This window comes from Prionailurus viverrinus, chromosome E3 (assembly GCF_022837055.1).
Source record: "Prionailurus viverrinus isolate Anna chromosome E3, UM_Priviv_1.0, whole genome shotgun sequence".
Lineage (NCBI taxonomy): Eukaryota > Metazoa > Chordata > Mammalia > Carnivora > Felidae > Prionailurus > Prionailurus viverrinus.
Window position 1 is genome coordinate 11,200,154 of NC_062576.1, and position 25,382 is coordinate 11,225,535.

General features: G+C 40.3%; 1 protein-coding gene across 6 annotated transcripts in view; it reads left to right on the forward strand.

Annotated features, from left to right (window-relative positions):
- GTF2I (general transcription factor IIi) overlaps positions 1-25,382 on the forward strand; it is a 109,648-nt gene that overhangs the window by 34,223 nt on the left and 50,043 nt on the right. For all 6 annotated transcript variants that reach the window (XM_047838491.1, XM_047838493.1, XM_047838488.1 and 3 more), the window contains exons 5-9: positions 263-446; positions 842-870; positions 5,286-5,340; positions 5,804-5,847; positions 15,644-15,721. In XM_047838491.1, coding sequence (XP_047694447.1) covers positions 263-446; positions 842-870; positions 5,286-5,340; positions 5,804-5,847; positions 15,644-15,721 — 390 coding nt within the window. The remainder of the gene's footprint in view (positions 1-262; positions 447-841; positions 871-5,285; positions 5,341-5,803; positions 5,848-15,643; positions 15,722-25,382) is intronic.

The following is a 25,382-nucleotide window of genomic DNA, read 5'->3' on the forward strand; positions in this document are numbered from 1 at the left end:
TGTTCTTTTCATTTTGTGTAGGTTTTATATAAATATTTTATATACTTTTTATTTTGCTCTTGTGGATGTGTTTCAAGCTTAGAAGTTCTAACATGGGAATAGAGCCCTCTTGATACTTTGAAGTCGCTTTGAAGTCAGATATTACAAAACAGTATGAATGCCATTTGTGAAGCCATGATAAACTAATGATGGATTTGTTTTTTAATCTTAACATTAAATGATGTTTACTTCTTTCTGCCTCACCCCTGTCCCTCACCCCCAGGGAAAGCTTTAGGCAAATCAACAGTGGTTCCTGTTCCATATGAGAAGATGTTACGAGATCAGTCAGCTGTGGTTGTGCAGGGGCTTCCGGAAGGAGTTGCCTTTAAACACCCTGAGAACTATGATCTTGCCACCTTGAAATGGATTTTAGAGAACAAAGCAGGAATTTCATTTATTATTAAGAGGTGAAGTACTTTCTCCCTTGCCCATTAAGAGTTTATTCATATAAAGTTGAATATTCACCTTATTTTAATATATTAAAATTTTTTTTTAATTCTTTATTTTTGAGAGAGCGAGACAGAGCGAGCACGCGCGTGCCCATGAGTGGGGAGGGGCAAAGAGAGGGGGGGACAGAGGATCTGAAGTGGGGTCTGCACTGACAGCAGAGAGCTTGATGCAGGGCTTGAACCCATGGACCGTGAGATCATGACCTGAGCCGCAGTCAGATGTTTAACTGACTGAGCCACCCAGGCACCCCATATATTTTAAAAACTCTTGTTTACTGTAGAAGTCATTTAAATTTAAGGTTTACAATAATTTTGTGTATTCATGTATAGTTTTTTGTTTTGTTTTAATACAGACCTTTCCTGGAGCCAAAGAAGCACCTAGGTAAGTGATTATTTTGCTTACTCATACTTCCTAAACTATCTTTTGGGCCAAATTTAACATGTTTTACTAATTTCTCTTTGAGGATATGACATAAGACCTTTTGGAGTGGGGTGTTATATATAAACCAATGAAAGGTCACTGAGCTGAAAAAGTAGAGACTTGCTTTGCTACTTTTTTAATGACATAGTCAAGGTTTTATTGTGGGCAGTATGTTCAATCATAGACTGGATCTGCCATCATTAGCCAGAATTAAGAGGATGGCTTAATTTATCTAGTGTTCATTGATCAGGCACAGAATTAGTGAGCATAAGATTGGGTGGGGATGGGATACACAACTGTGCATAAGCATTAAAGCTTTTGAGCTTTAATGGAAAGAGATAAAAAGCCCATAAAGTCACTACATCAAGAGCATAGCTGCACAGTGTAGGGATAGCTAAAGAAAATGCTTTGCAAGTTTGCCGGAAGAAGGATTTGTTTATAGCCCAGGAAGGCTTTCGAGTTGGAGAGGGCATTAAGATGGGTCCTTGAAGAGCGAGGAGGATTTCAACAGAACTTCCTTTGGGGAAGGTTAAGCCATTGCATTTGAAGGGCAAAGTGATTTTTAGGAGACTGGTGCCCTTTGGAGGCAGGTTTGTTTGAGACTTTTGGAAATAAATGACCATTATCATTGGCAACCTCTTAACCAGTACAAGGAAGAAAGGACAAAATAATATATACACACCCGATATATTTTATTTTTTGTTAAGTAACCTTTGTTTTATTCTTACCATGATGAAAAGATTAAGTTGTTAGAAGCTTTGTTGAGGTATAATTGGCATGCCATAAAATTCGCCTGTTTCAAGCATCCAATTCAGTGGGCTTTGGTAAATTTACAGTGATAAAGTTTAAAAAGTTTTACAGTCATTGTCACAATCTAATTTTAGAATATTTTTATCTTCTTCTCTGTTACTTCATGAATGTTACATAAATTAGATCTACAGAATGTAGCCTCTTGAGATTATCTTTTTTCACTCAGCATAATTCAGTTGAGGCTCATCCAGATCGTTGGGTGTATCAGTAGTTATTTCCTTTTTCTTGCTGAATGCTAAGTATCCCTATGGATGAATATACCACTTGTTTATCCAGTCACGGATTGGTAGAGCATTGGATTAGTAGATTCCACTTGGCTGTTACTACTGTGAACATACTTGAACAAGTTTTTGTCTGGACATGTACTCTAATTTCCCTTGGAGATATATACCTACGAGTAGAATTGCTGGGTCATAGACTGATTTTGCATTTAGCTTTAAAAAAAACTGCCACACTGCTCTCCACCGTGCCTGCACCATTTATGTTCCTGGTAGCACTGTCTGAGCGTTCCAGTTTGTCCACGTCCCTGTCAACACTTGTTAGTGTCTTTGTGGTGTTAACCATCCTCATGGGTGTGAGGTGGTCTCATTGTGGTTTTGATTGGCATAGCCCGAATTGCTAATAATGTTGCATATCTTTTCATGTGCTTATTGACCATTCTGTATATTCCTTGGAGAAAGGTCTGTTCGGGTCCTTTCCACAAAGTTGTTTGTGTTTTTATTATTGAGTTGTAAGAGTTCTTACATATTTTTGATACAAATATTTTCTCCAGTTTGACAAGTTGTCTTTTGACAGTGTCCTGTGAGGAACAAAAGTTTTTAATTTTTGCAAAGCCCAATTTATTTTATCACTTGTGCTTCTGATCTTGTATATAAGGTTGTTGCCTAACACAACGTTGTGAAGATGTGTCGTGTTTTTTTCTGTCACTTTTATAGCCTGTGTTGTTACATTTAGTTGTTACATTTAGGTCAGTTTTGTGTTTTCTTGTTTTCTTTTTTAATGTTTTTTTGAGAGAGAGTGAGTGCACTCAGTGGGTAGGAGGAGGCCAGAGAGAGCGGGAGCGAGAGAATCCCAAGCAGGCTCCGTGTTAGCACAGAGCCTGATGGCAGGCCCAGCCTCACAGACTGAGGTCACAATCTGAGCTGAAATCAAGAGTCTGATACTTAGCTGACTGAGCCACCCAGGTGGCCCTGCGGTTAGTTTTGAGCTGATTTTTTATTATGGCGTGTGGTAAGGGTGAAATTCAGCTTTTGTGCCCGTGGCTGTCCAGTTGTTCCAGCAGTTTGTTGAAAAGACTGACCTTTCTCCCCAGAATTTCTTTGGCATTTTTGTTTCTTCTGCCTGTTTCTTGGCTTTCTGCCTTGTGGGTCTTGTTGTGTGTGAATCAGGACGGTTTACATCTTGCAGTCTGAGTGCTTTTTATTTCTTGATCTTGTGCATCTAGCAAGAATGTCCAATGCGGCATCAAATGGAAGTGGCCGTAACAGACATCGGCCTGTCCACATTAGGAGGAGGACATTCAGGCTTTGGCCATTTGTTAGCTGTGGGGTTTTTGTAGATGTCCCTCTTAAGGATGAGAGAGAAAAGATTTATCGTCTTTCTTTAATTAAAGGTTCAACTTTTTTCTTGATATTTTTCTCCCTGAAGTGTTCTAGATTAGTTTTAATCTGCCATTTGTATTTTTTGAAGTCTTCTGTTTTAGAAACTTCTGTTGAAACATTGAGGCCTGGTTGTTAATTAAATTATGTTTCTTTAAAAAAAATTTTTTTAATGTTTATTTTTGAGAGAGAGCTAGAGTGTGAGTAGGGGAGGTGTGCAGAGAGAGAGGGAGACACAGAATCTGAAACAGGCTCCAGGCTCTGAGCTGTCAGCACAGAGCCTGACGTGGGGCTCGAACTCATGAACTGTGAGATCATGACCTGAGCTGAAGTCAGATCAGACACTTAACCAACTGAGCCACCCAGGTGCCCCTAAACTATGTTTCTATAGGATGTTTTATACTGAGTGGTACAAGCAGGTGGGTTTGTATACCAACTTTTTTATCATACCAACTTGCAAAGTAATTAGAAAGTTGAGATTGTAATGGGATTGTATTTTCCAGATTTTTAAAATTATTTATTTTGAGAGGGAACAGGCACATGAGCGGGGGAGGGGCAGAGGGAGAGAGAGGGAAGGAGAATCCCAAGCAGGCTCCATGCTGTCAGCTTAGAGCCCGACATGGGACTTGAACCCACGAACTGTGAGATCATGACCTGAGCCAAAGTTGTATGCTCAACCCACTGAGCCACCCAGGCACCCCTGGCTTTTATAGATTTTTTAAGTATAAATGGAATCATAGTAGGTACTTTTTTGGTTTTTCTTTTTTTTTTTTTTAATGTTTATTTTTAGAGAGAGCAAGTGTGAGCAAGGGAGGCAATGGGGGGGAGAGGGAGGGAGGGAGGGAGGGAGAGAGAGAGAGAGAGAGAGAGAGAGAGACACTATCCCAAGCAGTCTCCCTGCTACAGCACAGAGCCCAATGCAGGGCTCGACCTCACGACCCCTGTGGGATCATGTCCTGATCTGAAAACAAGAGTTGGACGCTTCCTGACTGAACCCCCTCGGCGTCTCTTGTTTTGCTTTTTATTTTAAGATCCTTATTCTTTCTATCAGTAGTTCATTATTTTACTGATTAGTATTCCAGTGTATAGCTACACCACAGTTTGTTTACTCATTCACTTGCCCATGAAAATTTGAGTTTCCATATCTTGGCCTTAATTATAAAGAAAGCTGCTGTGAATGTTTGAAGGCACGTCTTTATACGAGCATACGTTTCAGTAAATACCTAAATTTGGAGTGGCAAATGGTAGTTATGTATTTAATTTTTTAGGAAAGCACCAAACTGGTTTTCAGCATGATTTACTCCACTGGCCGTTCCCGCCAGAAGTGAGAGCACTCCAGTTACTCGACTTTTTCATCAACATGCGGTGGCATCCATCTCTCTTGTTTCCTTTTTATGTTTTTCAAACATAAAATTCGTGCTTTTTTAGTATATGTAACATTCAGGGTTGTAAGGTGTATGCTTCTATGGGTCTTAGTATCTTTACAAGATGGACAGCCGTCACCAGCATGTAATTCCAGAACATTCTCGTCACCCCCAAATAAAAACCCTGTACCTGTTAGCCAGTCACAGCTTTCCAGTCCTCGTGAGCCAGATGGAGTCATGATAGAACTTTCTGTCAGCACTCCTGCATCAGTAGAGGCTTCTTCTACATTGGCAGGGTAATAGTACATTGCTTTTCTTTATTGCATCGGTAAAAAGAGGAGCTTTTTCCTTAAGTGGGGGAGGGTGCTGGCCGGTGAGGGGATGAATGCCATCAGGATTGTCACCCCACTTCCTTTCCTTACAGGGGAGGACGAAGGACACTGTCGTGTGGAGTCACCGGGTACTCCCTCCAGCTTGATCCAGAGCTGTGGGCGCCCCTCCTCCCCTACTGTCTGCTCAGGACCTTTGGAAATGTTAGTCATATTGAAAGTGTGTGAAAAACCTGAATCTCATTTTTCTTTTCTTTTCTTTTTTTTGTACATAGGTGGTCGTGTGATGGTAACAGACGCTGAAAGGTCAATGCTATCTCCAGGTGGAAGGTAAAACATAGTTCATCAGTACGAATAAACTTCCACACCATAGCGGTTTTTAGTCTTTAGGAATTTGAGGTAGTAGAATATTACAAAAGGACCATATCACATATCTTGATGTTTTATATTCAGCTGATTGATTTGGGGTCCTATGAAAATGCAGTTTCTGACTAAGTACTTCCTGGGGGAAGCTAATGTGATAGATTGATAACTACATGGGGAATAGGAGGGCCTTGTGGTGCAGTGGAATTTGCAAGTTACTATTATACCCAAAAATTGTTGTTGGGTTGTACCCAAAAATTGATTGGGATTAAAGTACTAAATTCAGTTGACAAGTTATATATGCAAAGAAATAAATACGTACATTTGAAGTTAAGTCAGGTTTGCGTTGGGCTTGGTCACGTGAGGACCTGACTGCTGTGTGGCCGCCCGCACCTGCGCACTGCTTTATCCTGCCTTCTTTTCTTTTCAGCTGTGGCCCCATCAAAGTGAAAACTGAGCCCACAGAAGATTCTGGTATGTACTTGTGCTTTTAGAGTCCTCTATGAAATTTAAGTAAGGAACCCTTTCCCTTAACTTAGAAGGTTGTATTTTGACGTATTATTTCTGATAATGCTTTGATGAGAAGCAGACAGAACAAATTTATTCCACCGGTGACATGATTTCTTAAGTGTTAGCACATATTATGCTTAACACCTAAAAAGTTGAGTTACTAAGTGTTACCCAGAAGTTTGTTGCTAATTACCCATTTGTAAGCAAAATTTGTTATTAGGTTTTCCCCCCAGTTATATAGGAATAATAGTGTAAAATGTCAGCTGGTTCTACAGTGCGTTTTATACAAACCCATCAAATGTCCTCTTACTGTCCCTTCTCCCCTGCACTCTTGCTTCTGCCCTCCAAGGAGACTGCTTTTAACTCTAGGCTGGTTTGAGTGTTGAATTCCTTATTTTATTTTATTTTTTAACATTTATTTATTTTAGAAGGAGGGTGAGCATGAGTGGGGGAAAGGGGCAGAAAGAGGGAGGCAGACAAGGATCCAAAGCAGGCTCTGTGCTGACAAGAGGGAGCTTGATGTGAGGCTTGAGCTCAGGACCTGAGCCTAAGTCATGTGTTTAACCAGCTGAGCCACCCAGGCACCCCTGAATTCCTTATTTTTAAATGTCATGCTTTTAGGGTTATTCTATATAGATAGTTTTGGATAGCTTTATTGAGATACAGTTTACGTGCCACTGAATTCACCTGCCCTAAAGTATAAGATTCAGTGGTGTTGAGCACATCTATAGAGTTTTGCAGTTATTGCCACAGTCTAATTTTGGAACATTTCTGTCATCCTAAATGGAAAGCTGGTGCCCAAATAGAAGCCCTGTTCCCACCATTAGTCTACTTTTTGGGTTTTGTAGGCTTAGCTGGACATTTCCTATGAATGGAATCATACAATATGTGGTGTTCTGCATTTTGATTCTTTTGCTCCGCATCATCTTCGACAATAGTTGTAGGGTTCATACCTGAATGTTACTCCATTGTATGGATATACTACCGTTTCTTTATCCATTTACCGTTTGGCGGGCATTTGAGTTGTTTCCATTTTTTGGCTGTCTCGAATAACATGGATGGTTAGGAATACTCCTATTTGTCTTCGTGTAGAAAAAATGTCTTCATTTCCCTTGGGTAGATACCCAGGAGTGAATTGCTCATCCTGTGGTAACTCTGTGCCTAACTAGTTAAGCAGCTGGCAAATTCTTTTCCCAAGTGGCTGCATGTTCTTAGCAGCAGTGTTTGGAGGTTTCACTTTCTCCATATCTTGGGCAACACATGGTATTGTCTCTCTTTTTTGAGTATAGCAATTCTAGTGAATATGAAGTGGTGTCTCATTGTGTATGGGTGTGGGGTTTATTTTTTTGTTTGTGCACTTGTAAATAGGTATTTTATTTTTAGAGCAGTTTTATTAGGTTCACAACAATTGAACGAAAGTACAGAGAGTGTTTCCATGTATCTTCTACCCCCACACATACATAGCAATACCTCCCCCCCCAAACTATTAATACCCTGCGTCAGATTGGTATTAAAAATGATGAACCATTATTACCCAAACTCCTTAGTTTACATTAGCGTTCAGTCTTGTGCATTCTGTGGGTTTTGATAACTGTATGATGAATGTTATCCCGCACTGTAGTATACAGAATAGTACTACTGCTCTAAAACTCCCCTGTCCTCTGCCTGTTCTTCCGTCTGTCTTCTCTAACACCTGGTCATCCATCACTGATCTTTTTACTGTCTTCATCATTTTCCTTTTTTCAGAATGTCCTAGAATTGTGGTTTTAATTGCATTTTCCTGGGGCGCCTAGGTGGCTCAGTCGGTTGAGTGTCCGACTTCAGCTCAGATCAGGATCTCGTGGTCTGTGAGTTCGAGCCCCGCGTCAGGCTCTGTGCTGACAGCTCGGAGCCTGGAGCCTCCTTTGGATTCTGTCTCCCTCTCTGTCTGTCCCCCATCCCCCCCAACTCATGTTCTGTCTCTCTCAGAAATAAACAAACAGTAAAAAACAAACAAACAGAACACATTTAATTGCGTTTTCCTAATGATGTTGGACATCATTTGATGTGCTCATTAGCTATTCATATATTACCTTTGATGAAATGTCTTTTTAATTCTTTTGCTTGTTCTTTTTTTTTTTTTTTTAACGTTTATTTATTTTTCGAGACAGAGAGAGACAGAGCATGAATAGGGGAGGGGCGGAGAGAGGGAGACACAGAATCGGAAGCAGGCTCCAGGCTCTGAGCCATCAGCCCAGAGCCCGATGCAGGGCTCGAACTCACGGACCGCGAGATTGTGACCTGAGCTGAAGTCGGACGCTTAACCGACTGAGCCACCCAGGCGCCCCTTGCTTGTTCTTTAATTATGTTTTTTTTTTTTTTTTTCTTTTTGGTTATCTATTTATTTATTATTGAAGTAGAGTTGACATACTGTGTTACTAGTTTAGGGTGTACAACATAGTGATTCGATACTTCCATACATTATTCAATATAGTCCCCATCTGTCACCATACAACCTTATTATAATATTGACTATATTCCCTATACTGTACTTTTTGTCACAATGACGTGTGTATTTTATAACTGTTTGTACCTTTTAATCTTTTTCACCTATTTTGCCCATCTCCTGATTCAACTCTGCTATGGCAGTCAACAGTTTGTTCTCTCTATTTGAGTCTGGTTGGTTTTTTGTTACTCATTTGTTTTGTTTTTTAGTTCCACATAGAAGTGAAATCATATGGTATTTGTCTTTCTGACTTATTTCACGTAACATAATACCCTCTACGTCCATCCATGTTGTCACAAATGGCAAGATTTCGTTCTTTTTTCTTTCTCCTTTTTTTTTTCCTCTTTCTTTTTTAATTCTTACTTATTAGAGTTCTTTTATATATTCTGGATTTTTGAAATTAGAAATAATGTTTTGCAAATATATTTTTCTACTCTGGCTTGTCTTTTCATTTGCTTAACGGTATCCTTTGAAGCCTTAAAACTGCTTTGATTTTGATGCAGTTCAGTTTTTCAGATTTTTCTTTAATCACTTTTACTTTGGGTGTTACCCCTAGGAAACCTAAAATCTTTGTCTAACTTGAGGTCATGAAGAATTTCTCACTTACTGCATTTTTCTGGAATTGTGTAGTTTTAACTCTTATGTTTAAGCCTAAGATCTGTTTTGAGTTCATTGTGCTTGTTGGAAGGGAAGGGAAGGGTCTGATTTCATCCTTTTGTGTGCGGACTACCCTGCCGCCCCAGCATCTGTTGAAAAGCTCTCGTTTCTTCGTTGGATCGCCTCAGCACCTGTCAGACAGCATGTGACCAGGTGTACTTCTGTGCCTTCAGTTCTGTTTCCTTGAACTCAGATGCACCCCCCCAGTCTTAGACCAATAGTACACTCTATCTCCTGTCGTTTTTAGGTTTGGTTTTATTATCTGTTAACATATGGAAAATGAGGATATAATTTTTTTACTATCTTCAATACTTTTTTTTTTTCCCTTTCCCACTTTTACCATATATTTAAGTTGATTTTTATTGTTCGAGTACTTTCAGAACTGAGCATGGTCTTGGATATTTCAATTAACGTTTGCTTCTTCCCATGTCCCATTTCTAGGGCTCAGGTGGTTCTGCCTGTTTATAAGACATACAGCTCTTCCTCACTTGATGACAATTTTATTGTTAGGATTTTTTGTTACTCTGGTTCTATGAATGACAGCAACCTTGTGTTTAAAAATAATACATAACTTTATTATTTTTTATTTGTTTGGGGGGGAACACAAGCGGGGGAGGGGCAGACAGAGGGACAGAGGATCTGTGCAGGCCCTGTGCTGACAGGCTGAGAGCAGTGAGCCCAGCGTGGGTCTCAGACTCATGAGCTGTGAGATCATGACCTGAGCTGAGGTTGGATGCTCAACTGACTGAGCCGCCCGGGTGCTCCCCCCATTTTTTAAAATATCTTCTAATAAATAATACATAGCTTTAAAAAGATCATTGTAGGGGCGCCTGGGTGGCTCAGTCGGTTAAGCGTCCGACTTCGGCTCAGGTCATGATCTCGCGGTCCGTGAGTTCCAGCCCCGCGTCGGGCTCTGTGCTGACACCTCAGAGCCTGGAGCCTGTTTCAGATTCTGTGTCTCCCTCTCTCTCTGACCCTCCCCCGTTCATGCTCTGTCTCTCTCTGTCTCAAAAATAAATAAACGTTAAAAATTTTTTTAATAAAAATAAATAAATAAATAAAAGATCATTGTATTATTACTAAGAATATATTTAATAATTAGCTTTGGTGATTGGCAACAAAAAATGGACATTTACTGCTTTTTCGTATTGAAGACATACGTAAACTATAACCTGAGCGTCAGCTATAGCTGGGGTCCAAAAATTTCAATTGTGTAAAATGCAGTTTTGTATCATTGCTAAAAAGTGACATCTTCAGACTGATCTCCTGCAGGGGATGGAAGCCGTTTGTCAGTTTTGTCACATCCACATTCACGCTTGCAGAACCTGTCATTGTGGGGCTTTTACCATCCTCCCAAGTTGGTTAAAAAATTATCCTGGGCTCCTGGCTGGCTCAGCTGTTACAGTGTGCCGCTCTTGATCTCAGGCTTGTAAGTTCAAGTCCCACGTTAGGTAGAAAGATTACTTAAAAAAAGAAAAAAAGTCTTTAAAAACAAATTACCTTGTGCAGTGAATTTCAGACTTAAAATTCACTTAGGAACGTAAGGATGAGATTAGAAAATCTCTGAACTCCCTTTCTCATGTTACTGAAATAACCAGAAATAATATATCATCTGAGTAGATGATAAAAAGGCAGCGGAAATCCTTAACCTGATGTGTCAGGCTGTCATACATAATTGTAAATGCCAGCCCATCATTGTGTTGAATTTTTTTTTAATGTGTATGTATTTTTGAGAGAGAGAAACAGAGCCGGAGTGTGAGTGGGGGAGGGGCAGAGAGAGAGGGAGACAGACTTCGTCAGCGCAGACCCCTGTGTGGGCCTGGAACCCCCCAGACCATGAGATCATGACCTGAGCCGAAGTCAGACACCCCCTCCATCATTGTGTTTAATAGTGAACTACCAGAAGCACTCTTTGTAAAACAGAGAGGCACCTTTTCACCAGTTTCTTACCAGAATTCTAGTACAAACCAGTACAAGTATGAGGTGTAAGTAATTAGAAAGTGGAGGGCACCATTGACTTGTACATGTGATTATGAATGTAGAACACCAGAGAATCAACTAGAAAACGGAAAACAAAATACCGATAGTTTGATGTGACTTTGTAAAGAATTCCAGATATAATAAGAGTTTTGAATTAAAGCCTTTAGAAAAAAAATTAGTAGTCCTTTGAGTGATTTCTAAGCAATACGTTTGAGTAAGAAAGAATTAAAAATTAAGGATGACAAGGTCAGCCAAAATGTGTCAAAGCACATGTGAGACACAGGGAATGGCTGTTTGCAAGACAAATGACAAACCTTGTTGTATTTGACTTACAAAGAGCTAATCCAAAAAACAAACGATCAAAGATTGTAGAAGCAAGGGAAAATGCTAAGTCTAGTTAAGGAAATGTAGATAAAAGTCCAAGAAAGATGAAGTCAACTAGCAGATGGCAAACATTCTGCTCATACGCCGCAAAGAACAGGGAGAAACAGATTTAAAAGTTCTTTTTTTTTTTTTTTAATTAATTTATTTTTGAGAGAGAGAGAGAAAGAAAGGGTGTGTGTGAGTGAGCAGGGTAAGGGCACACAGAGAGAGAGGGAGATAGGAGACAGAATCCCAAGCAGGCTCCATGCTGTCAGCACATAGCCTGATGCGGGGCTCGAACTCACAAACCACGAGATCATGACCTGATCCCAAAAGGGATGCTCAACTGACTGAGCTACCCAGGTGCCACAGGTTTAAAAATTGTTGCTTTCTTACAGATGATGCTTTGGTATTTCGTACTATTTATTTTATTTTATTATTTCTTTAAGATTTTCTTTTTAAGTAATCTCTACACCCAATGTGGGGTTGGAACTCACAATCCCGAGATCAAGAATTGCATGCCTGGGGCTCCTGGGAGGCTCAGTAGGTTAAGCATCCAACTTCAGCTCAGGTCATGATCTCACAGTTTGTGGGTTCAAGCCCTGGGTCGGGCTCTGTGCTGACAGCTCAGAGCCTGGAGCCTGCTTTGGATTCTGTGTCTCTTTGTCTCTCTGCCCCTCCCCTGCTTGTGCTCTCTTTCTCTGTCTCTCAAAAATAAATAAATAAACATTAAAAAAAAAAAAAAAAAAAAAAAGAGTTGCATGCTTTATCGACTGAGCCACCCAGACGCCCCTCGCCATAATTTTTCAGAACTTCCTTTCTTGCAGTACAAGGTGGTCAAGGTTCCTCGAACTTTCTCTAATCCAGCCCTAGGGTCAACCATTCCAAGAAACCCCGGGTCCTTTCTGAGGAGAATGATCTCAAGATGTCAGTATCTTGGTGGGAGGTGCGTCCATTGCCATTGGGAGGTTACTGCTTCCCAGTGGACGCAGCTTAAGAATCCGTGTGTGGGGGGAGTTTGTGTACACAAAAATATATACATACATGCATTTACAGCTATAGTGTTTCATGCCCACATCTTCTGTTCTCTTAACATCCCAAGGGGTTTTCCATATCCCTCTGTTCCGATGAGAGTCCTTAGTCTATTTTCTTCATTTGACCCATGTCCTGTTGTCTAACCCATGTCTAACCCATGTCACTGTCCTGCCCGGACTCCCGCTCTGACGTTCCTTGTCAGGCTGTCCGCAGCCCTGCCTACCCTCTTATCAGCCTGGGTCTCCTGAGGCCCTCACTTCCCCTGCCCTTCGTGTGAGTACACTTCTCACTCAGCCGGCCCACCCTGCTGCACTGAACCGCCCCGTGCCGCTGTCTGCCTTGCTCAGTGCCCTCTAATGGCATTTGGGGTGAATAGTTGGGGAAAGGGGAAGCTGTGTTAATTGTGCCTGCGTGTGTGCGTGGGGCGGGGACAGCTTTTGTGTGTGGTGCAGACAGGCCGAGTGTTCGTTTTTTGGGGAGATCTGCAAAAGTGGTAGTGTTGAATGTCTTTATTGGGAGGAAGTATTCGAATCTGTTGCATTGTTTTACAGAAGGCTTTTTGTTGTTGTTTTTCATGCCACAGGAAACCTCAGTTTTCTGTTTAGCTTTTAGTTGATTGCACCTAAATCATCATTTTGCAAATTGTTTTCTCTCTTTTATTCAGAGTCATCTCCTGAATAGTTTGTATCTAAAGATAAATGTGCTGAATTGAGAAAGATTGTAGTTTACTGAATTCTTTAACCATCTTTGGGGATATAATAGCACTGCTATTCTAGGGGTTTCTTTTTTCTCCTTGTACTTTGTATCTTTATGTTCTTAATTTATGCTGCAATTTCTTTTAATATTTCCATTTTTAATTTTTTTTAATGTTTATTTATTTATTTTGAGAGAGAGAGAGAGAGAGAGCCCGTGCGGTTGTGGGAGGCACAGATTGAGAGAGAGACAGAGACAGAGACAGAGAATCCCAAGCAGGGTCCACGCTCGGTGCAGATCCTGATGATACAGGACTTGATCTCCAGACGGTGAGATGGTGACCTGAACTGAAATGAAAAGAGTTGGAGGCTTAACCGACCGAGCCCCCCAGGCACCCCTTACTTATTTCTTCTATATTTCTTGAATGGAGACAATTTAATGTAAAGGTTAACTAATGATTAACTTTGTATTAGAAGGAGTAGCTAAGGAGCCCTGTAAGTTACGACTCGAGGAGCTGGCTGCCACCCTAAAGTCTTCATTTTGCCTTCTGAGGTGGGAGGCTGTGGGATGGTACTGCTGTCTGAGGTGACGTGTGAAAACCGGTCCTGCTAGGGTCGGAAGAATTTTCCAGGGGGTCTTGCTCTTGCTATGGGAGGTGTCAGATTGAAGGAGGGTGCCAGCGGTGAGTGACCCTGACTGGAACGAGACGCAGACGAGGAGCCGAAAGGAAGTCGCGGGTTGGTTTTCTCATCTCTGGCCTCACAGCCTCCTCCCTGGTGCGTTCCCTGGGGAGTTTTGCAAGGAGCCCCACCGGTTTGCGGTCCAGACTCCCGCAGAGTCGGGGAGGGTGTCTGGAACTGGGACAGCAGCTCAGTGACCGCACTGGCTGCTGCCCCTGTGGCTGCTCATCCACACCCGCCCCTACATATTTGGGCTTCCTTGGAACAAAAGGACAACTGTTTCCGTCTCATAGCGTGTAGCTGCCCTTCCTACAGACTCCTCCACTTTTGCTCTCTCCCCAAAATGAGGAGTTCCAGTGTTCTAGCAGTTCCTGTCCCCTTCTCTGGGAGACTGATTAATGTCCTCTCCTGAGCTGTCTTACTTAGGTCTCACATTCACGCTCAACCTATTTGAACATTCTTTTTTTCTAAAGGCTAAGTGGCAAAGGAAACCTAACAAAACTTCTGTAAAATAACAATGCAGAGGAGAAGAGAGAACAGTTGGTATATCCAGATACATGTGTTTGCAGAAAGAAACACTCCTAACAAGGAAGAAAATACGTATAGTGTCCACATTTCAACAACTTGTCACAAAAATCCACACCTTCCTGATCCATGACCCATTATATTGTATTTCTTTCTTTGCCTTCGGTCAGGACCTTAGCTGGTAAGGTTCTTGACCTTTCCCTGGTTGAGGCGACCCAGACCTTCATTCCTGAAGGGTCTAAATCCCCAGTGGATCTGCCTTTTTTGTTTGCTGTGATTTCCTCTTAACCTTTGCTGATGACCACTCGTGTGGTAAAGAGCCTGTAGAATCTGAGCGGTTTCAGACATGTTCCCTGTCGCCGTCGTGGGAAGCAAATCAGTTTCTCATCGGTAATGTCCTGTTGCGTTAGGGGTAGGTGTCCTCTAGTACGTCGGGCTAGCTCTTTTTGAGCTGTTTTCTGCAGTTGAAAAAATTACATGCAAACTTCTCAAGTCACGTAGCACCGGCTCAGTATGAAGTTGATCAGAGGACTGTATGGTTGTGGTTGGCTTTCCTGCATGTGGAATTGGACCGTGTGTGCTCCTTCATGTCTAGCCACGAAGGCCCATGCCAGATGATCTGTCCTCATTGTAGGCAAGGCATTATGCGAAAGGTGTATTTTGTACCCTTGTTAATAAAGGGATTTATTAGGATAAAAAAATCTATGTATCTTATTAAAATGGTTTAAAATTATGCCACCTTAACTGCAGAGTAGTGACTTATTATAACTGATGACTAAGTGCTTTTCAGTGGTTGGTAAAAGATCTATCTATTTCTTTCCTTCCTTCCTCCCTCCCTCCCTCCCTCCCTCCCTTCCTCCCTCCCTCCCTTCCTTCCTTCCTTCCTTCCTTCCTTCCTTCTGTAAGCTCTACGCCCAGTGTGGGGCTTGAACTCAAGACCATGAGATCAGTAGTCGTATGCTCTCCTGAGTGAGCCAGCTGGGTGCCCCTGTAAAAGCATTTTTAATGTTGAGTGAAAAGAGAGTGGGACTGATGTTCTCCAATTCCAAAGATAAGAATGTCAGAGAAAAAAAGTTAGCAGCAAGTAATCCCAGAAAATGAGTCATAATTACAACGTTGTGTAGGTTGGGTTTTAGGTGATTTTTGTCCCTTAGCTACCTAGCGAACTTCTGTCCTTTCACTAGTTCCTTCACTGTTCTTTCACTTCTGTTCTGTACTATTTTAGGACAGAAGAGATTTTCCTACACCATCTAACTGCATTCCCTAAAGTGTAATAATACACTTTACACTGTAAAGTGTAATTCCCTAAAGTGTAATAAAATAATGTCATTTTCTTTTGTAGGTATTTCCCTGGAAATGGCAGCTGTGACAGTAAAGGAAGAATCAGAAGATCCTGATTACTATCAATATAACATTCAAGGTAATACTATTAATACAGGTTTTCTTTCCAAAAGTTATCAGCGGTTAAAATTCAAATTTATTGATTGTCTGAACTCCTTAAATACTTCTTGCTTGTCTGACTGGCATGCGTGCTTATGATTGATCACTACAATAAAATAGATTTCAAAAATGTGGCAGTGAGATAAGTAATCTACAGCAGAAATGTAAAATAGCCATTGATATTCTTAAAAGGACAAGCAAAAGTTGGGGCACAATTTAGAATTCAGTTCCAATTTCTAGTATTATTTGGGAGACCCAAGAGGTCTTCTGAACCTTGGGTGGCTCTGTTTGTGCAACACAAAATACCCGTATAAGCATTATCCTTATCTTAAAAATCTGTAAAAGGTAAGACATTAGTAAGTATTAGCTGTTATTGGTCACTTTGTTCCATATCTTTTGGCTTGCTTCTTTAGGGAGGAATGGAAGGCTGTAGTTTCACAGTACGCAGCATGCTTTCACACATTATTGGATTTTAGTTTAGAAGAACGTTTTTGATATTTTATAGTCAGTTTTGTGTTTATGGCTGCATAAAATACATTAAAGTATTTAAAGTATAAAACTTGATTAGTTTTGTTGTCTTTACGTTCGGGTAAAACTTTTTTCACTGCACTCGAAATGAGATTTCTATAACCCTCACGTTTCCTTGTGTTCTATTATAATCACTGCCCTCCCCCGCCAACCACTGATCTGTTTTCTGTCATTTTAGCTTAGTTTCTGTCATTTAGGACTTTGTATAAGTGGAATCCTTATCAAGTATGTACTGTTTTGTCGGGATGGGGTGTGCCTTCTTTGATTCTACATAATTGTTTTGTAATTTACCCCCAGTGTTGCATGTATCAGTAGCTAATTCCATTGCTTGGCTGCCCCACAGGTTTATCCCTTTGTTTGTTGATGGACATTTTGGTTGTTTCTACTTTTGGGGGCTATTAAAGACAAAGTTGCTGTGAACTTTTGTGTGCAAATTGTTGTGTGGAAATATTCCTTCATTTCTCCTGAGTAGATTTCTAGAAATGGAATAACTGGGACACATGGTAGGTATTTAACTTCGTAAGAAACTGCGAAACCATTTTTGCACAGTGCTTGTACTCTTTTTACATTGCCACCAGCAGCGTCCAAGTAGTTCCTAGTTGTTTACGTCCTTGCCGACACCTGTCCGGTCAGTCTTCTCTTTTTAACCATTTCAGTGGTCGTCTCCTGAGACCTCATTTCAGTTGTAATTTGTATTCGCCTAATAGTTGTAGCTCATTTAACAAGATAAGCCCTCATCAGTTCTGGAGCATTGTAAAAGTTTAATGAAAAATTTATTCTGATTTGTAATCATGTGACTATCTGTAAACATACATTTAACCATTTCATAGTGAATATCATTATTTTTATTTGTCAGTTTTGGACACTTGATTGCTTTTGACATTAGTAATCACATGGCTAGAAGATTGAGATAATTCTATGGGTTTTTAATTAAACAGTTAAAATTTTGGAAAATATTTAGCCTTTATAAATGGAGTTCTTGGTACCTTACTAATACATGTGTATTAATTTAATAAGTTTAATTTATTTAATAAAAACTATTTAATAAAATAGTCTTTTTGTATGCAGATTATGTTTAATTTTTAAAATAAAAAGTCTGCCTCTGTCTTTGGTATTGCCTGTCGAGCAACTTGTTATTCTCCGCCACGAGTATGTTCCCTTTTGAGATTGTGAGTGTGAGTGATTTAAAGGTGATGCCTGAGAAGTAAGAGTTGGAAATCTGATGCTTTAGAGGGAAAGATTGTTTGAAATGATAGTATCTTCAGTACAGTTGAAGAAGGTAGGAGCTAGCAAGCTGAGAGATCTAGTCCACGCAATGTGGACGTTTTTCTGAGTAATTGAGTTTGTATATTCTGTGTAAAAGTATACTCTGAATAAAAGTCCTGTGGGAGATGATTTACAAATAGTTCAATTTGATGAAGTCCAGTTTATTGATCCCCACCCCCCTCATTGTATGGATTGTCCTTAAATATCGTAGGTAAGAAATCTTTGACCCAAAGTCACCGATTTTCATCTATGCTTTATGAAAAATCGGTAGTTTTACCTTTAGGTCTTCATCAGTTTAGGTCTAATTCTTATGTGGTCCGCTTTTTCCAGCACCATTTGTTGAAAAAACTTTTCTCCACTGCATTTCCTTTACATCTCTGTATGTTCTGTTACGTTGGTCTCTGTGTATCCTTTTGCCAAAATCACATTGTGTTGGGTACTACAGCTTATAGTAAGTTATGAATTCGGATTGTGAGTGTCCTACAAAATTGTTCTCCTTTTTAAAAATTATTTTGCCTATTATAGGTCCTTTATCTTTTCATATAAATTTCAAAATCAGCCTGGTGATCAAAAAATTATAGGGATTTTAATAGTGATTATGCTGAATCTATACAGCTAATTGGGTTGAGTATCTTAGTATCCAGTCTTCTGATTCATGAGCATGGTTTATATTTCTTAGCTATTTAGCTTTTACTAGATTTCTTTCATCAGTGCTTTGTTTTCAGCATAGAGATCCTATTGTGCACAGTTTGTGAGATTGCATACCTAAGTATTTAATGGGTTTTGGTGTTACTGTAAATGCTACTGTTCTTTTGCATTTCAGGTTCCAACTATGGCCAATACATCGAACTATAATTGATTTTCACATACTGACCTTGTATCTTGTGATGTCGTTAAAAATGACTTACTGGTTCTAGCAACTTTTTGGTAAAATCTTTGGGACTTTGTAGGTCGATGGTGTTATTTCTTCCATTTCCTCTCCTTGTGTAATTGCACTGTCTGGGACCCTCTAGTAGCTGAATAGGAGTAGTGAGAGGAGACATCCCTACCCTGTTCACAATTTTAGAAGGAAATCTTTCAATATGATAGCTGTGGGGTTTTGGTAGGTGCCCTTCATCCGTTTGAGGAAGTTCTCTTGTGTTCAGAGTTTGGGAAGAGTTTTTATGATTATTGGATGTTGAATTTGTAGAAGGTCTTATCTGTGTCCCTTGATGATTATATAGGGTTTTCTTGTTTAGTCTGTTAAACTGGTAGTTGATATTAATTTTCACTTGTTAAAACCAGCCACGGATTACTGGGGTAATAAATCCTGCTTGGTTATAATGTATTCTTTTTTATGTATTATTGATTGTTATTAAGAGATACTAGATGATTTCTGGTAAATGTATTTATTTGGTTTTGGTAATATTGGCCTCAATAAAACAAATTGGGAAGTGATATATTGGAAGAGTTTTTTGGTAGAATTGGTATTGTTCTGTTCTTGTTTGGTCAAATTGCCGGTGAAGCTACCTAGACCTTTGGTTTCCATAATGGAAAATTTTTAAGCTTGGTCTTTGTTTTTTGTTTTTTTAAACAAAGTTTTTTTTTTTTCAATGTTTATTTTTGAGAGACAGAGCATGAGTGGGGGAGGGGCAGAGAGAGAGGGAGACACAGACTCCAAAGCAGGCTCCAGTCTCCGAGCTGTCAGCACAGAGCCCGATGTGGGGCTCGAACCCACGAACCATGAGATCATGACCTGAGGCAAAGTCGGACGCTTAACTGACTGAGCCACCCAGGCGCCCAAGTTCAGTCTATTTTTTAGTTTTTAAATGTATTTTATAAATTTTTTTTTTTTTCAACGTTTATTTATTTTTGGGACAGAGGGAGACAGAGCATGAACGGGGGAGGGGCAGAGAGAGAGGGAGACACAGAATCGGAAACAGGCTCCAGGCTCCGAGCCATCAGCCCAGAGCCCGATGCGGGGCTCGAACTCCCGGACCGCGAGATCGTGACCTGGCTGAAGTCGGACGCTTAACCGACTGCGCCACCCAGGCGCCCCAGTTTTTAAATGTATTTTAATAGTTACAGGATTGTTCAGGTTATGTATTTCCTCTTGATTGAGCTGTGGCAGTTTATATCTCCGGGAATTTGTCTACTTTACTTTAAGTAGTGTTTTTTAAATTTTACTATTTGCAAAGTCTATAGTGATGTCCCTCTCGTTGCCAATTTTGTAATTTGTGTCTTTTTTTCTTGGTTGCTCTAGCTCAAGCTTTCTCAAGATGTCAATATTTACATTTTGAGCAAACAGTGCATTGTCGTTGGTATCTTTCTTATGCTGTCTCTATATTGTAGAATGTTTAGCAGACCTCCCTGGCCTTTTACCCACTAGATACCAGAAGCATTTCCTTAGTTGTAACAATCAAAAATGTTATAGGATATATTCACTCCCAGGGGAATGGGGACACGGTCACTACCAGTGGAGAACCATTGGTCCAGCTCTAGAGCTTTCTCAAATGTTTTCATTTTTCTCAAAGATCCAGCTTTTACCGAGGCATCTGGGTGGCTCAGTCGGTTGAGCTTCTGAATCTTGATTTCGGCTCAGGTCATGGTTCCAGGGTCATGAGATTAAGCCCATGTCGGGCTCGACACTGAGTGTGGAGCCTGCTTGAGATTCTTCTCTCTCTCTCTCCCTCTGCCACTCTCTTCTGCTTTTGTGCTTGCTCTCTCTCTTAAAAAAAAAAAAAAAAAAAAATCCATTTTTCCTCTCTGTTCTATGGTTTTTCCATAGTGTGTAGCTATTTTTTAAATTTTAATTTAAATATAGTAACAGTTAACATACAATATAACGATTCAACACTTCATACAACACCCAGTGCTCATCACTACAGGTGCCCTCCTTAATCCCCCTTAATCCCCACCCACCTCCACCCCTGGCAACCATCAGTGTGTTCTCTATGGTTAAGCATCTTTCTTGCGGGCGCCCAGGTGGCTCACTTGGTTAAGCATCCTACTCTTGATTTGGGCTCAGGTCACGATCTCACAGTTAGTGGGTCGAGCCCTGTGATGGGCTCTGCGCTGACATTGCAGAGCCTGCTTGGGATTCTCTCTCTGCCCCTCCCCTACTCACTCGTACTCTCTCCCAAAATAAATAAATAAACATTTTTTTTTTAAAAGAAGAGTCTGTTCCTTGATTTATCACTCTTTTTTCCCGTGTTCATTTGTTTTGGTTCTTTTTTTTTTTTAATTTTTTTTAATGTTTTATTTATTTTTGAGACAGAGAAAGACAGAGCATGAGCAGGGGGGGGGCAGAGAGAGAGGGAAACACAGAATCCGAAGCAGGCTCCAGGCTCCAAGCTGTCAGCACAGAGCCCGACGCGGGGCTCGAACTCACGAACCGCAAGATCATGACCTGAGCCGAAGTCGGACACCCAACCGACTGAGCCACCCAGGCGTCCCTTTCTGTTTTGGTTCTTAAGGTTTTGTTTGTTAAATTTCACATATGAGTGGAAACAAGGTTTTCATCTTTCTCTGTGGCTTATTTTGCTTAGCATTATACACTCCAGCTCCCACCATGTTGTTGCAAATGGCAAGAGTTCATTCCTTTTGATAGCTGGATAGTACTCCATTGTAGCTATATTCCATGTATTCTTTTTTTTTTTTTAAACGTTTATATATTTTTGAGAGAGAGAGAACGCAAATAGGGGAGGGGCAGAGAGAGGCAGAGGATTCGAAGCAGGCTGCACGCTGATAGCAGAGAGCCCAATGTGGAGTTCGAACTCAGGAACCACGAGATCATGACCTGAGCTCAAGTCGGATGCTTAACCGACTGAGCCACCAGGAGCCCTGCACATATTCTTTATCCATTCAGCAGTCGATGGGCATGTGGACTGTTTCATAATTTGGCTGCTGTAAGTAATGCAGCAGCAAACATAGTGGTGCATGTATCCCTTTGAATTAGTGTTCTTATATTTTTGGGGGAGGTAGATGCCCAGTATGTAGATCATAGTGGAAGAAGTGTGTAGGGTTTGGAAAAAATTTTTTTTAGTGTTTATTGATTTTTGAGAGTGTGAGCAGGGGAGGGGCAGAGAGGGAGACAGAGGATCCGAAGCAGGCTCTGTGCTGACAGCAGCAAGCCCGACATGGGGCTCGAACTCACAAACTGTGAGATGATGACTGGAGCCGAAGTCGGACGCTCAGCTGATTGAGCCACCCAGGTGCCCCAGAAGTGTGTAGTTTTAACGTCCACATACTTATGGACTTTCAGATATCTTTCTGTTACTGATTTTCAGTTCACTTCTGTTTAAACTTTGTTAAGGTGGCTGAGAGTCGTCTAGGTCTGTTAGCCTTACTGCTGTTTCTGACTGCTCTTTCCGTCAGGGATACAGTTCTGAGATCTCCACCTGCCTCCTGATCTGTTTCTCCTTTCATGCTTTCTGAGGGGGCTTTTTTTAGGTGCCAGGATCATTACTAGAAGCTCCTTCCTTGCGGCTCCTTTCCAGGCAACCCCCTTCCAGTGGTAACCCTTCTTCTGACCTGTAAGAACTTGGATTAGTTTTGTCTGGTTCTGTATTTCACATAAATGGAATCCTTTTGCACATACTGTTGTTTTAGGGTTCTTACATAAAACCTAAAATTTGTGAGCCATGTTGTTGGGTATGCTTATAGATCAGTTATTTGCATTGCTGCATTGTATCTCTAAAATGCTTTCTTTTTATTTTTTTTAATTTTTTTTTCAACGTTTATTTTTGGAGGGACAGAGAGAGACAGAGCATGAATGGGGGAGGGGCAGAGACAGGGAGACACAGAATCGGAAACAGGCTCCAGGCTCTGAGCCATCAGCCCAGAGCCTGACGCGGGGCTCGAACTCACGGACCGTGAGATCGTGACCTGGCTGAAGTCGGACGCTCAACCGACTGCGCCACCCAGGCGCCCCAAAATGCTTTCTTTTTAAATAAAATATTGAAATGTACACACATAACATACATCTGCCAAGGTTTATAGAATCTTTACTATTTCATCATTTTCCTCCCCACCCCTCAAAACACACCAGTATATAACATGTTAATATGTGTCCCAAATTTCCATTTCTTTTTTTTTTTTTAATGTTTATTTCTTTATCTCGAGAGAGTAAGCAAGTGCGCGTGCAACAAGAAGGGGGAGGGGCAGAGAGAGGAGAGCGAGAATCCCAAGCAAGCTCCGTGCTGTCAGCACAGAGCCCAGCACGGGGCTTGATCTCAGGAACCGTTAGATCATGACCTGAGAGCCACCCAGGTGCCCTTCTGCTTTCTTTTCTATTCTTCTGAGTTAACCATTTTCTTGAAGTTGAAGGTTGTCCTTACGAATAAAGATTTTATGCCTTTACTGCATAGCTGTTCCCACAAAAGTGTCTGTGTGAGCATGCATCTTACACATAGTATTTTCTTAGTTTTTTAAGTTTGACACAGATGGTGTCGTACTGTATATATTGGTACGTACGTGTTCTTGTGTGTCCCTCATTCAGTGTGAGTTTTTGAGATTTACTCGTCACCTAGAGATTTAATAGTATTGTTGTGATACTACATTGTGTAATTATGCTGTGGTTCATTCTTTCACATACGTGTTTTCTTCCATAATTTTTGGCTAGGACAAAAAAAAAAAAAGATAGGCTAGGACATATCTCTGTGTACTTACCAGTCTTTCCCCAGGATAGTGGTGTTCAGGTGTGAGCAGTAGGAATGTTTGATTTCATGCTGGGTAGTCACAACCAGCGTTTTGAGTGTGAGGGTGAAGTAGGCTGCGTATTTTACAATGAAGAAAACCCAAATATGTGCTGTTAAAACATACAGAGCTAAAATGCAACGAACTTCATAGGTGATGTGAAGGTATAGTGATCTGTGAAGTCATACTGGGCAAATCGGAACCACCCAAAATCCAGCTTAGCAATATTGATTTGAGGCCGAAAAAGAAAAAAGTAACAGGTATACAAAGTTAGACTACATGAGGGGCGCCTGGGTGGCTCAGTCGGTTGAGCGTCTGACTTCAGCCCAGGTCATGATCTCACGTCCGTGAGTTCAAGCCCCGTGTCGGGCTCTGTGCTGACAGCTCGGAGCCTGGAGCCTGTTTCAGATTCTGTGTCTCCCTCTCTCTCTGACCCTCCCGCATTCATGCTCTGTCTCTCTCTGTCTCAAAAATAAACAAATGTTAAAAAAAAAAAAATTAAAAAAAAAAAAAAACAAAGTTAGACTACATGATAATGGATAGTTATAATTCACTGAGTTGATATAGTGGTCATTAATTCATACATCCCTTACATTATAGCTCAAAATTAAAATAAAAATAAAGAATTGACCCAACTGTAATAAATTTTTAGATCTACATTCATGTGGGAGATTCCAACAAGTGGCCATTGATAACTGAGACATCATGTGCCAACGAATACTTATTATAGATGATAAATAGAATATTTGCATTCTGCAGTTTGGAAAGATAAGCCAATTGATATGCACATATAGAATTCACCCAGCAGATAAATTTACAAAGCGTGGATCTTTTACAAAAATGGATTTGTTCACAGACAATCTTGTGATTCGCAGATCACAGATAATCTTAAATTCTCTGTACGTAGTCTAATTAGTAAAATTAGAAATCCAGAGTAAACAGGTTATTTAAAAGATAGAAATCCTATACATTGAAAATCCTACAAAAATGTACTTTGTGTTAAAGAGGACCTTACTTTTAAAATCTTGGAACAGAACAGAGCATTACTGAGAATACTGCAAAACCAAACTTGTGAAAAAACAGCTAAAGCTATGCTTACAGGTCAAGCAGCAACCTTAGTTATGATTTAATTATTTTCTGTGTATTTTTTACCCAGGAACACTTGACTGGGAAGCAGTGAATCTGGCATTTGAATTCAAGTCTCTTTCATTCAGCCTCTTGCTCTTAGTTGAAATTCCAAATACAGTTTGTGCATTTTCTAGGAAATTGTTTCTTTGCTTAGTTTGGTGCTTTGTGAAGCTGCTTCTTCGTTAGCGACACCTTTCAAAAGTCTTAGGGTACTATCCAGTTCATACTCAGAGATAGTGAAGTGGTTTGTATTCATTTTAATACACGAACCCTATTTTAAGTAGCCATTAAAAACACAATGTTTTGTTCTCTGTTTTAGATTGATTACTCTTATCACTAACAAGCTTGTTCCTATGTGTAATATATCATCAAAATGTTTATAGCATTATGTGAATGTTTAGTTAACTCAGAATACTTCCTACATTTATAATTGGAAAGAACAGTGTGAAGTTGTTAGAATCCTACGGGCCTGCAGGAAAGACGGAATTCTGAGTTAATAACTTAGCTTGTCATGTTTCTGTTTCAGTGGACATTCAAGCTTACTGGTATTTTAATTACGTGATTCTAGAGATTCTAAGGAAGATATAACAATTTGATTCTGCAGTTTTCTTCAGCATGACAAAAGATTAAGCAAATACTTGTAAAGGAAGGAAGAAATACACCTTATAAGATAAACCTGCACTTAAAACCTGTATGAAGTATAAAAGTTGCAGTTTGCTGTTACAAACCAACCTTGTACTGTTTAGACAAACCCATGTCTGCCATTTGAGACCTGTCATTCCCATTCGATCCATATGTCTGGTCATTTTCAAAATTACTTTGGACTGTCTATATAACAAATTTATCTGAGCACACCTTTTCCATTCAGTAAGACCATAAGCCGATGCCACTCGTTTTGTCATTTTTTTTTTCATTTTGCCTTTTTGTTGTTGTTGTTCATGAAAAGGCTGTATTATTCCATCTCACTCACCCAAATTCGTTTGCTCAAGTGACCCAAAATACATTTTTGGGATTACTTTTGAAGTATTATCTTTGTATTCCAA